This window comes from Cavia porcellus, unplaced genomic scaffold (assembly GCF_034190915.1).
Source record: "Cavia porcellus strain 051 isolate PalLab524CR breed Dunkin Hartley unplaced genomic scaffold, mCavPor4.1 scaffold_15, whole genome shotgun sequence".
Classification (NCBI taxonomy): Eukaryota; Metazoa; Chordata; class Mammalia; order Rodentia; family Caviidae; genus Cavia; species Cavia porcellus.
This window is the reverse complement of record NW_026947498.1, coordinates 69,568,346-69,580,207: the sequence shown is the minus strand read 5'-3', so window position 1 is coordinate 69,580,207 and position 11,862 is coordinate 69,568,346. Positions and strand designations below refer to the sequence as shown.

General features: G+C 48.1%; 1 protein-coding gene and 1 pseudogene across 1 annotated transcript in view; both read right to left on the bottom strand.

The window, feature by feature from the left end:
* Positions 1-406: 406 nt before the first annotated feature.
* On the bottom strand, positions 407-5,249 carry LOC100715291 (small ribosomal subunit protein uS4-like; annotated as a pseudogene).
* A 51-nt stretch (positions 5,250-5,300) lies between these two features.
* Pdia5 (protein disulfide isomerase family A member 5) overlaps positions 5,301-11,862 on the bottom strand; it is an 88,500-nt gene continuing 81,938 nt past the window's right edge. Inside the window, exons 15-17 of the mRNA XM_063225089.1 lie at positions 11,757-11,827; positions 5,867-6,001; positions 5,301-5,527 (exon numbers count right to left, since the gene is read on the bottom strand). Of these exons, the coding sequence (XP_063081159.1) occupies positions 5,447-5,527; positions 5,867-6,001; positions 11,757-11,827 (287 nt within the window). The 3' untranslated portion in view covers positions 5,301-5,446. The remainder of the gene's footprint in view (positions 5,528-5,866; positions 6,002-11,756; positions 11,828-11,862) is intronic.

The window sequence follows — 11,862 nt, the reverse complement described above, 5'->3', positions numbered from 1 at the left end:
ACCTGGGCTAAGAAATTCTGCTAATTGTGTTGAGAAAGAGTATCTAATGATGCAAGAAAACACTCAATAGTCTGTAAAGTTTTAGAGCCTATAAACTGGTAAGCTTTTGTGTGTGCATGAAAAATATCCAATAGTTACTGAAGATCAGAGTTAGTGATTTAAATCTTCTTCAGCATGTTTCTCTAAACTTTTAAAGTTTTTTTAGAATACATGTATTACCTTGAAATTTAGTGAAGGACAATACTGCATGAAAATGAGCTATCAAAGATGGCTGAGCAATGTGAAAATGTTCTGATGGGTTTTGTTCACAGTGAGCACACACAGTCTTGGATGAAATTAACTGAGACATAAGATCTAGAAAGAAGGGCTTATAGTCCTCTCTCGCGCATGCAGGCTAGGTCTGACCTGGATACTTGTGTTCAGGAGACCAAATTTGATCAGGAATGGAGGAGTTGCATACAGTTACTCAATCATGGAGAACATATAACTAAAACCTCAAGTGGACGCCCAAAGCCACATCACATACAAATGTATTTCTAAAAATATGTACATATGATAAAGTTTAATTTATAAATTAGGCACATTGAGAGATGAACAATAGTAGTAAAATAATTACAAGTATTTACTATAATAAAAACTATGTGAATATGGTGTCTTTGACTGAAACATGTCACTGCACTGTATTTGTCCTTCCTGTGAGGATGTGAAATGATACAATGTCTCTGTGAAGGAGGTGAATGATGCAGGTACTGTGACACAGCATCAGGCTGCTATGTAACACAACCTACTTGAACACAAGCATGTATCTCTGATAACCAAAAATACTATTAGGTTATTAACAGGTGAGTAGCAGATACAACACGGATACACTGGACAAAGATATCAGTCCTGGAAGAGGTGGAGCTGGAAAGCAAGAGATTTTATCAATCCATTCAGAAGAGTATTAACTTTAAAACTTAAGAATTATTTATTTCTGGAACTTTCTATTTAATGCTTTCAGACCACAGCTGACTTTGGATAAGTGTCATCTTGAAAATAAGCAAGGGTGGGGGGATGATAAACTGTGTTTACCCTCTGTCTGTTGTTCAGAGAAATGGGCATGTTTCTGATTTTATAGAAAATCAGGATCTTAGCCTGATTCAGCAGATGACTCTGAGTGAATGTCTGGTTTCTCAAGATGTGGACAAAGGGTCACTTTGTTCCCATAAAGGCTAGGAGAGGACCTGTATCTGCTCCAGCAGAACCTGCCTCTCTTCCAGCCAACCCTGCACTGTAATGGTGGGGCTGAGGGCTAATGGTCCTGTTTTGGACAGTGTCACTGCTGAAGCCTGTTTTTCTCTGGTCCCAAATGGGCACTTGTCTCACTCCCACTTGTGCTGTGGACCTGAATTGGGCCTGTGATCTCCTTGAGGTCACACCCTCTGCCAAGGTCCTGGGCCAGGCTTTCAACCAACCTGAGTGATCCTCTCCAGGGCCCGGGGAGTCCTGGCTGCTGGCCACACAGGGTGCAGGGCTGTCCTCCTCCTTCTAAGTTATTTACGTATGGCATGCTCTTATTTTCCATGTGTAATTACTGAGGGGTGGGGGGACACTTTTTGTTTTGATGTAATTTGAAGCTTATAAAAGGTTGCATATATCTTTTCCTCAGATTCACCACCTGTTTATATTTTACCTTTTTCTTTCTTTCTTTATTTTATTTTTTTCTTTTTATCAGTACCAGGGATTGAACTCACGACTGCCTGTTTGCAAGGCAGGCGCTTATGCTGCTGAGCTAAAATCCCTAGCCCCTGGCCTTTTTCTTTTCTGCCTGTATGCATTTGTACATATGTGTGTGTGTGTGTGTGTGTGTATATATATACATATACATACATATATACATATATATATACATATATACATATATACATATATATACATATATATTTTAAAATATTCATCCTGTTTTATTCTGTGACCGGAAAACTAAACAATCCTTTAGCCAGAAAATGAAGGGTGTGTTTAATCCTTCTCCTGGTCACCCCGGCTCCAGCCCCACCCTGGCCTTTCTTGGCATTCTTCTTCTTCTTGTGGCCCTGGGCAGCCTTCCTCGTATGGGAGCGCAGGGAGAACTCGATGTGCATCTCGGGGTCCAGGCGCATCAGTGAAGGACGGGATGTTCACCTGTTGCAGGCCCTGGATGTGGTGCTGGCAGATGAGGACATGGACGTGGTAGATGGTCAGGGCCAGGCCTAGCTGGAAGACCTGGGTAAGTAGGTGCCTCTCTAGGAAGTCTTCCATTTTTACGCCCAGGATGTAATCCAGCCTCATCTTGCCATCATCCAGCATCCTGATGTGGAGAAGTTGCCACAGGAGAGTGTCACCTTCAAAGAGACTCCGCGAACCTTTTTGCCCTATGTTAGCAGCTCCCGGGCAGCCTCACACAGAGTAAATTTGACCCTTCAGACCTCGTGCTTATTCCAGAGGCCATATTCGTCAATCAGCTTTAATTCTTGGTCAAGGCAGGGTTTTCAAAAGGTCTCTGTGGAGTTACACAGGTTGTAGGACAAACTCTGCTCCTCGCCACCAGCAATGTTGGCTTAGCTTGCCTGGCTGCACCGACATGCAGGTCTTGATACTGAGGCTATATGTATATTTATAACATACACACACACCTATGTTCAGAATTATTTGAGAATTTTTATATACAGGCTTAATGTAATTCTATAAAAATCCCAGAAAAAAATTTTGATATAGTCAAGCTTACTGTAAAATTTAGACAGAAATGCAAAAGAACTAGAATTAAACAATTAGAAAAAGCTAATGGAAGGAATCAGTCTACCTGATTACAAGACTTATTTTGTGTACTGCATAATTCAGAGTGTGTAGTATTGGTGGCAGGATAGACATAGCTCATGGAACAGATCAGAAAACTCAAGAAACAGGCCCATATAACCACAACTAACTGCTTTTTTTGGGGGGGGTCTTTTCGAGACACAGTCTCACTATGCAGTTCAGGTTGACCTTAGGACACATTTTGTAGCCTAGGCTGTTCTCAAACTTGTGATGGTTCTCCTGCCTCAGCCTCCCGAGTGCTGTAATTACAGGAGTGCGCTAGCATGCCCAGTGCAACTGTTTTTTTGACAAAGGCGCAAATTCAGTATCTTTTCACCAAATGGTGCTGGAACTTAACCTTGACATTACATAAAGAATGAACTCAAAACAGGTTGTAGATTTAAATTTAAAACTTCAGAGAAAAAAGACGAAATCTTTGCTACATAAGGCTTGGTTATAAGTTCAGACATGACAAAAAAAAAAAAAAAAAGTTCAGACATGACACCAAAAACGTGATCCATGAAAAAAAAAAGCTACATTGAACCTCATTAAAGTTTAAACATTTTGCTTTTCAAAAGACCTGGTGAAAGGTGAAAAGATGAGACTGAGATAAAATATCTGCAAACCACATATTTGACAATGGAGTTGTATTCATAATATATAAAGAACATAAAATGTAACAGTAAAACCCCAAACAATCCAGTCAGAAAATGGGCAGAAAATAGGAAGTGACATTTCACTGGAGAGGATATGCAAATGAGCTCACAAAAAAACTCAGTCAGTAGGAAAATGTAAATGAAGACCATGATGTGCTATTACCATATATGTATTAGTAGAGCTAAAATTAAAAACAAAAAGTGGCAATGCCAACTGCTGGGGAGGATGCAGAGAAACGATCTTATACGGCATGTTGCTGGTGAAAATCTGACTCGATCTGCATGGAGATCTGGGTGAATGTTTGGGGGTTGTTGTAGTGGAAGGGAAGGGCTCTGTCTGCAGAAACAGCTCCTAGAGCAGAGATGCACTTGTTCAGGTAATTTCCAGAATTAAAGCAAAGCCATGACATCCTGAAGGCCTCATAATGAATAAATCCTGCAAATAAAGTGGTATAAAGAAGTTGCCACTTCATGGTGCTTGCAGGTCCTTACACAGAAGTTGGTCCAGGAACTCTGAACTGAGAAACTATGGAACGGACAGAAAGGAAGCCTTGCACCCTAATGGCCAGCACGAAGCCTCCTTGGCCAGGAAGTTGGGTGTGACTTTAAAAAGATGCAAGCAAGTAAGTTCCTTCCACACATACTCCAAATAACCATTGGAGACACCCATGAGTACATTCATGTATGCTCTCAGGATGGGCTGGCAGGAGTGGGTACACGGCATCAAGTTAGAAGTAAATGCACCCTTGTATGATAGCACACTCCCCAGTGGGAGCTCAGTAAGTGTCTGTTAATGATGCTTATGTGGACACTTCTTGCAGACCCATCCCTTCAGAGGAAGGTGGCTGCTTCAGGGAAAAGGGAAACAGGCTGACGCGGCAGGGGATGAGCTGGGGAGCTGGAGACCTACACAGAACAAGGGCTCTCATAACCTGGATTCCACTTGGTGAAACCCCACAGTCATCAGAGCCTGGAGAAACCCTGAGGCTCTGTGTAGCTCTGTCCTCCTTTTAGCAAATCCTGCAGCAGAAACGACGGAGGCTAGGTCCAGGAGAGGAGGGCTGTCCTTGCAGGCCACCCCAGCAAGGTCACTGAGTACAGCAGCACACAAGCTTCTGTTTGGATCCAAACCTAGGACCACTCCTTAAACTTGAGGCAGAGCAGCCAAAGTGAGGCTGTTCCACTGCCCATCGAGACACGCCACTGCTTGGACAAGAGTGCAGGGGCCCTGGGAGTCCTGCTGGACATGGCCAGGGGAAAGGGGTCAAACTGGGCTGTAGACCACAGCAGAAGAGTGGCACAGGGTGTCGGCAAAAAGATATCCATAGGCAGGAGGCGGAGCAAGTTTTCTACCCACGGAGCGCGTGGGATGGAAGGGTGAGACTGCTGGCCCAGACGGACCACTGCACTTGGCCCTGAATGGCCACCTGATTGCTTTTAGTTGAGGGAGAAGGGGGAGGAATGGAGATTGAAGACAGACATAGTTGGAGAAAGAGATGTACATAAATAAGCTCCAGAAAAACTCAACACAACCAGAACTGAAATGATCTAGAAGCTAAGACTTAGGTTCTGGTTACTTTGAGGCCCCGAGATCCTGGTCCCATCAGTATGCAGCCTTTCCCCAAAGGGGCATTGTGTGGTCCACTTCCTCTGTTCCACTTTCAAATGCTGACAGAAGCCAGTGTCCCCAGGTCCCCAGAAACCGCCTACTGCAGACGTGGCACAGAAGTGAGGCTTCCCACCTCCCAGCCGATCTGAAACGCTGGAGACACAAATCCCCATCTCTGTGTAAGCCTTACAACAGGCTTCAAGAAAATAAACCACTCCACCAGATAAATGGTTCCATTTTATTTCAAAATTGTATAAAAGGCCAGAAGCGGCTATAAAAAACTTTGTCTTCAGAACATGTGGAAATTCATAAAGCACAACAAAACAGGGATCATTCACAGTGTAATGGGAAAGTTTCTCTGAGGCAGAAATTACAACTCTTCCTTCCTTTTCCCTAGTTTCTCGAGGTCTCCCTCCCGGAGGGTTCGAATAAAATTGGTAAATCCCAATTCCTGTCGGGAAGGGTAGGCGGGAGAGAAGAGACTTAAACCTCTGAGCCCAAGTGCACATCACCTCCTCGCCCCTCCGAGTGCCCCATGAGCTCTGAGAGCTGGGCACACTGACAGGGAGAGTCTACCTGGCTTCTGAGGTCAGCCCTGGGTGGCAGGCAAGGAAACTCTGCTCGTGGGACAGGGCCTAAGTCCGGTCAGTGTGGAGCGTCACAGCAGACTGCTGAGCTTCCTGGGTGGCCCTCACTTTGCTGCCCTCCCTGGTGGCCGCTGCCTCCCCACCCCACCTTCCCCATCCCCGTCTGCACTAAGGGCTCCGGGCAAACCCCTCCCTCAACTCACCGTGCGGTCGCCCTCGTACTTCTCGGCAAACTTCCCATAGTGGTAGTAGTGGAAAGTGGGGTAGGCCTTCACGGCCTCCTGCTGACACAGCTCCTGGCTGCCATCTTTGACACAGTCCATGGCCACACAGGCGATCTAGGGGTGAAACAGGGACAATCAGCTTGGGGCTGAGGTGACGAGCGAAAGCTACGAAGTCAAGTTTCCCAAGCACAAATCTTGGGTCGCTTGCCCTAAGACTTACAGAAAATGGATCATTTCCTTCCCTGTGCAATGGGGGTTAAGACAAAAGCTGAGTCCTGAGGACGTTATGGAGGCTGGTGAGCACAGGACCTGGCAGAGGATGGCTGCTGTGACAGTCACTTCCACCGACCCCACATCCTGCTCTGGCTCTGCCAGGGGATCGGGGAGACAGCTTGAAGATGGTGTGATGTGAGCTATGACTGGGGAGCCTGGACCCTCAAAGTGCTCTGTGCCATTCACCACCTGCGCCAAGGCCTGAGGGAGGAGGAGAAGCACAAAGCTGGGTGTGGCACGGGCTGGAAATGGGAAAGGAGTTTAGCATAACTAAGGCGATCATATTTTCAGCCAAAAAGAGGTTCTGAAATCCGCCATTGGCCTCTCTGTGTTCATCTAACAAATTTCATGTGCTGGGTAGATTTTCCTTATGATCTGTTGTTCTCTCAAGACTAGAGAGAATAAAGCAGGTATGAGCATTTTTTTTTTTCTTTTGAAGAAAGAGAAAGCCACAAACTAGAGGAGTCAGTGGCAAGACATGACACAGAAGTGTCGGGGAAGGGTGTGTTCACATGGGAAGGAAGCATGTCACCAGGTAACCTTTACTGAGCCTGCCATGTCCTCGGCTAATCCAGTAACCTCAACAAAGTCCAGTCACGAAGCACCTGCCTTATAAAAAGTGAGGTCTCGTTAGTACCCAAGCAATTCTCTGAAGAAATTTTAAAGCAGTGATTCAGGAAGACAACTAAAGATTGTTGAGAAACTGTGATTCTGGGGCTGCTGATTGATCACATAGGATGGGGCCCCCTCTCTTTCCAGGTAGGGAAGTTCTGCAGACCACCAAAAGCCACATCTGTCGGCTGGTCACTTACCTTGTGCCCAGGTGAGTGGGCGACCATTCTCTGAGCTGCAGGGCTGACAGCCAGAGTGGGGAGAAGGGGTCTTGCCTCTCCTGAGTGCCCGAGGGCCGCCTGCCCTCCCACGCCTCACACTTCTGTTCTGCCTCTTTGGTCCAGAGTGTGCATTACAGTCAGATTCGCTGGAGCAGAGTTTGCAAACTCACTGTGAACGATCCCTAGTTGGCTCTCAGTCCTGTTCTATTTGGCCCACTTGGAATTTTTAAAGAAAATAAATTTGAACTAGCTGCCAACAGAGAAAGGAGCCAGAAGATTTAATATAAAAATGTGGTTTTCCAGCTTCTCTTTAAACGTCAGACGATCTGATGGCACTTGCCCCGCATTCCCATAGGCAGCAGCCGGCTGGGGCAGGCAAGCAGCTGTCCCCTTCAGCACAGTACGCGTGCCCTTCACCAGTGCCTGCACACTGGTGGGGGCCAGGTCGCCTCCACAGGCTGCTAGGAGCCCCAGCTTGGCCTTTAAAGTGTCTTCAGAATTACTTAGAGGTGGGAGGCAGATATTCCACCCATCACCCAAGAGCAGAGCTACATTCCTCAGGACAGGCGCATCCACTGTTCTGCCTCTGCGCAGCTGGCCATGAAGGGCCCTCTGTGTCCGGCCTTGGGCCGGAGGTCACTGCTCCTCTGCTAGGCTGTGAGAGTGTTTGATGAACATGGCTCCAGGCTGCTGCTCTCCCTGCATCTGATTTAAATTATGAATTTAATTTGTATACATGCCCTAGAGCTGCTGGAAATGAGGTGTATGGTTTTATGAATCTACTAAATTAAAAATCTGTACCACTTCTGAAGCCCTTACGCTCTCAGACAGCTGCACACACAGAATGCAACTTCGAGCTGCAATGAAGAATCCATGTGCAATATCTACAGGAAGACAGGAGACAAGTGTGGTTCTCCCCAAAAGGGCAGCTTAAGCTTTGGAAGTGGCAAGTAAACATCTCTGGGCTGCTCACCTGCCTAGACACCGCCCTACTAGACTGCTCCAGATTGGCACTGGTCACCTGCAGCACAGTGAGCACATATACAACTTCTGGCTTTGTCCTATGGCAGTTGGTACAAGTTCCTGGGCATGGTGTTGGTTCCCACAGCCTGGCACTTGCCATCATAACCCCATAGGCCTCAGCCCCATCCTTGGGCGTAAGGCCAGTGAGACATGGGGTGGAGTGGGCTGACTCTGTCGTGTCCTGGAGAAGTCGCCTGTGGGACTGGGCCCCACTGCCCCTAATGCACCTGCGCTGCCTCCTTCCCTTCCTTGATCTTCTCTGGTGGCTCCTGAGACCACCTATCAAATCAGCTCCCTGTCTGTATGTCCAGGTGCTGGGTGTGCCTCTAGAAGACTCAAGCTGTTCATGCCTGTGTGATCTGTTCTGTATTAGCTTCTTTCTAGGACCTAGGGCTGGTCATTTAACCTCTCTAAGCTTCGGTTTCCTGATCTGTAAAATGAGGATTGTAGTAACACCTTGTTAATAATGCTCTTGGGGGGAGGGAGTGGGGATATAGTTCAGTGGCACAAGTGCCTGCCTGGCAAGCACAAGGCTATGAGTTCGATCCCTGGTACCCCCGCCCCAAATGCTCTCGGAAGAAGAGAGCTCTTGGTCTCTATCAGTATGTTGCTGTTCTTTCTTTTGGTCAGTATAGATAGGGATTTAAGGTGTCAAGATTATGGAACATTCAAGGGACACAGAGTCCCAGCTGTGGGGGAGCCTACATGCCTGTGGGAGAGGCCCACAGTTTTATAATAAACAGGAGCTCCCATATAACACAGTCAGATTACAGTAGTGGCCTGGACAGTCACGGAGGAGTGCCTGCTGCCTTGTGGCCACACCATGAGATGACCTTCATGCCTCTGCTGACCATCCCCATGCCCAGGCTGGTCACACATGCAGTAAAAGCAAGCTCTTCCTAGTAGCCCCGTAGTCCCTGGCCCCTGCCCTGCTCACTCTGTCAGCCTTCTTCTACCGTGAGCCCGCGTCCTCCAAGCCTTTCAATGACACCATCCATTCCAACACTAACGGTCTGTGGCCCTCTCTCTACCAGCATGTCAACTGATAAAGTCCCCAAGTAAGCAGGAGCTCCCAAGAGGGAGGGGAGGGAGGCACCCCAGCTAAAATATGAGCTGCCTCACACAGCTTTATTGATTCAGTAAAATAAATCTCTGCAGGAGCTAATATTGACTTTGGCTATGAAAATGGAAGTGAAGAACCAACTGTATATTGATTGGGGAGGAACTGTGACTGGCTGTGAGTGGAAAAGAAAAATAATTCTGGCGAAGAGGTAGCAGCAATGGATGTTGGGAAAACCATGGAGACAAGATGCCCAGTTCGGGCTGTCAGTGACCTGCTAGGCTTCCCTGGGTAAGGGTCATAGTTCCTCTTTGAGGCTTGATCCCTCATAAGTAAAAGGAGAGGGTAAGCCAGTCAGTGGTCCTTAAATACCAGCCTCTGCTAGCACAATAGCCAGTTCTTAGAAATCATCAATTTCCAGAAGCATCGGATCTTTTCCTGAAGCCTCAGATCTGACAGTTGTAGGATGTCACCTTATAATCCTGAATGATGTCTGAAGCACAGAATGGGAACCAGCGACTAGGCCCCAGCCCAGAAGCTGGTCCTGAATGCTACTGTTGCGGCTGAACCTCTAGGAACCTCAGGTGGGCCAGCTCCCCTGATGGGTACCTTGAAAAGTGGGTTCCTAAAAACAGGTGACAATGATCCTTGGCTTGGAATAAAGAAAGCTCAGAAGAGGGACAGAGGGAACAAACCAAGAAAAAGGCCAACAACCCTTACTTAATTAAAAGATAAGGAAAGATGTATCACCTTATCTTACTTAAAAGATAAGGAAAGATGTATCAGCAAGAGGAAGAGGGCGGTGGGTGCAGGGGTGATGGAGAGGAAAAATGGCTCTTGGCTGCCACTGTGGCCTTGGCAAGCCTGGCCACACCTGTGTTGACATGTGTCAGGCCATAGGACTGGGCTTCTGACAGCCCCAGCAGCAGTCTAGTGCAGAGAAGAGCTGTATCCATGTGGGCTGCTCTCCAGGGTTCCCTGGCCACCCTGTCCCCTGCCCCTTGCAAGGCTGACATTCCCCAGCAAGGCCAGGAGAAGCAGGTCCAGGCTCCATGCATCCCAGATACCTTAGGATCTCTGCCCAGATCTCCTGGGGCCCAAGGAGACATGAGCAGCCTGGGGGCAGGCGACCACCAAGCTCGGACAGTTTCCTGTCTGCCCAGAGCACCCAGTGAGTGCTCTGGGTGAGGGGTCATGGTGCTGGCAGGAGTGGCAGCTACTCCAGTCCAGTCCAGACAGCTATCCCCAGAGCTCCCAGAGCAGGAGAAGCCACCCTGTGGCGTGCACAGGTCCTGGTGGCGCAAGCAGGAGGGGTGGTGACAGAGATGGGGTACAGAAAGCCCCGTCCTGCCACGCTCATGTCAACTAAGCACACATTACGGCAGGCAGGGAGAAGCCATTTCTTTCCTTCCAGCTTTCATCAACTCACCAAAGTGGTCCCAGCACGGCGTCTGCCCCCACCTTGGACTGTGATCTAAAGCTGCTTCACACGGGGCCCTGCCCACCTGGGCTGCCGGCTTGTCCTGTCCACAGCCGCAGTCCCCCTGCTTAGTTTGAGCCTGGCCCTGCCTCTTTCCAGCCTGGCTGGCCTGGTCTGGGGATTCCACCTGGGCAGCATATGTGACTCCGGGTCTGGGTATGTGAGAATGGGTCCCATGCAACCCTGTGGGTCTGGGGTCTTTTACTGAGAGGTTCTCATGACAGAGTCCCAAAGCTGGAATGGATTCCTAATTATGTCTACCAGCGCCCAACTGGTGGGACAAGGAGGGAACTTGAGGACTGGAGGACGAGTGGGTGGGTGAGTACAGTGACAGAGTGCTTACCTGGCTTGCACAAGGCCTTGGGTTCGTTTTATTTGTTTGTTTTTGAGGCAGTGTCTCACTATGTAGTTCAGGCTTTGAACTCATTACAGTGCATAGCCCAGGCTGGCCTCAAACTCACAGTGATCCTCCTGCCTCAGCCTCCCAAGTGCTTAGATTACAGGTACATGCCACCATGACTGGCTAAGGCCCTTGGTTCTATTCTGACACTAAAATCAATCAATTATCAGTTGATTTGTTAATCAAACAATGAAGCCATGGCCCTTGAAGGGAACACAAGGACTGGGAGTGAACAGGACTTCCCTGAGCACCATAAACCTTGCCCAGAAGCCATATACATCCCTTTCCCAGTGGCAGCCCTGCTGCCCCAGGGGCTGGAGCTGCTGGGGTTGTACCTGGGGCTTGTACCCTAATCCAGTCTACACCTTCAGCTTGTTAATTTTGTTTTACCAGCTGGCACCTTTTACTCAGGCGGGCTCTCTTTTACTTCGGCCTCCTCTATTGGACTTCTGTCAGGTGTTTGTGTTTTTAATTATGGAAGTGAAACATGACTATAATCCTAGTATAAAAATATTTGAGCACTAAAAAAATAAATACATGACCCCTTTGCTACACCCCACTCAGGGAAGGGCTGTAACCTTCACCGTAGCCTTTTGGCTGGTTTTGCAGCAACAATCCAGCCTGCTCTGTCTTGTTATGAAGAGAAAGACTGTCCTGGTTCCCAAGGCGTGCCCTGCGCACTGGCCTTGGCAGAACTGGACCTGTTTAGGGACAGAGATCTAACTGGTAGGGAGGATGTGTAGGTATCAATAGCAGGGAAAAGTTGCAGGTGGGCCCACAGGACACGGGGGTATCCTTACCTTTCGGTCATCTTTGAAGACATCAGCAGTCGCAGTAAAGTGTGGGATGACCTTCTTACAGTGTGGGCACCCTGGGTGAGAGGCGACAGAACGTCACGTGTGTTCA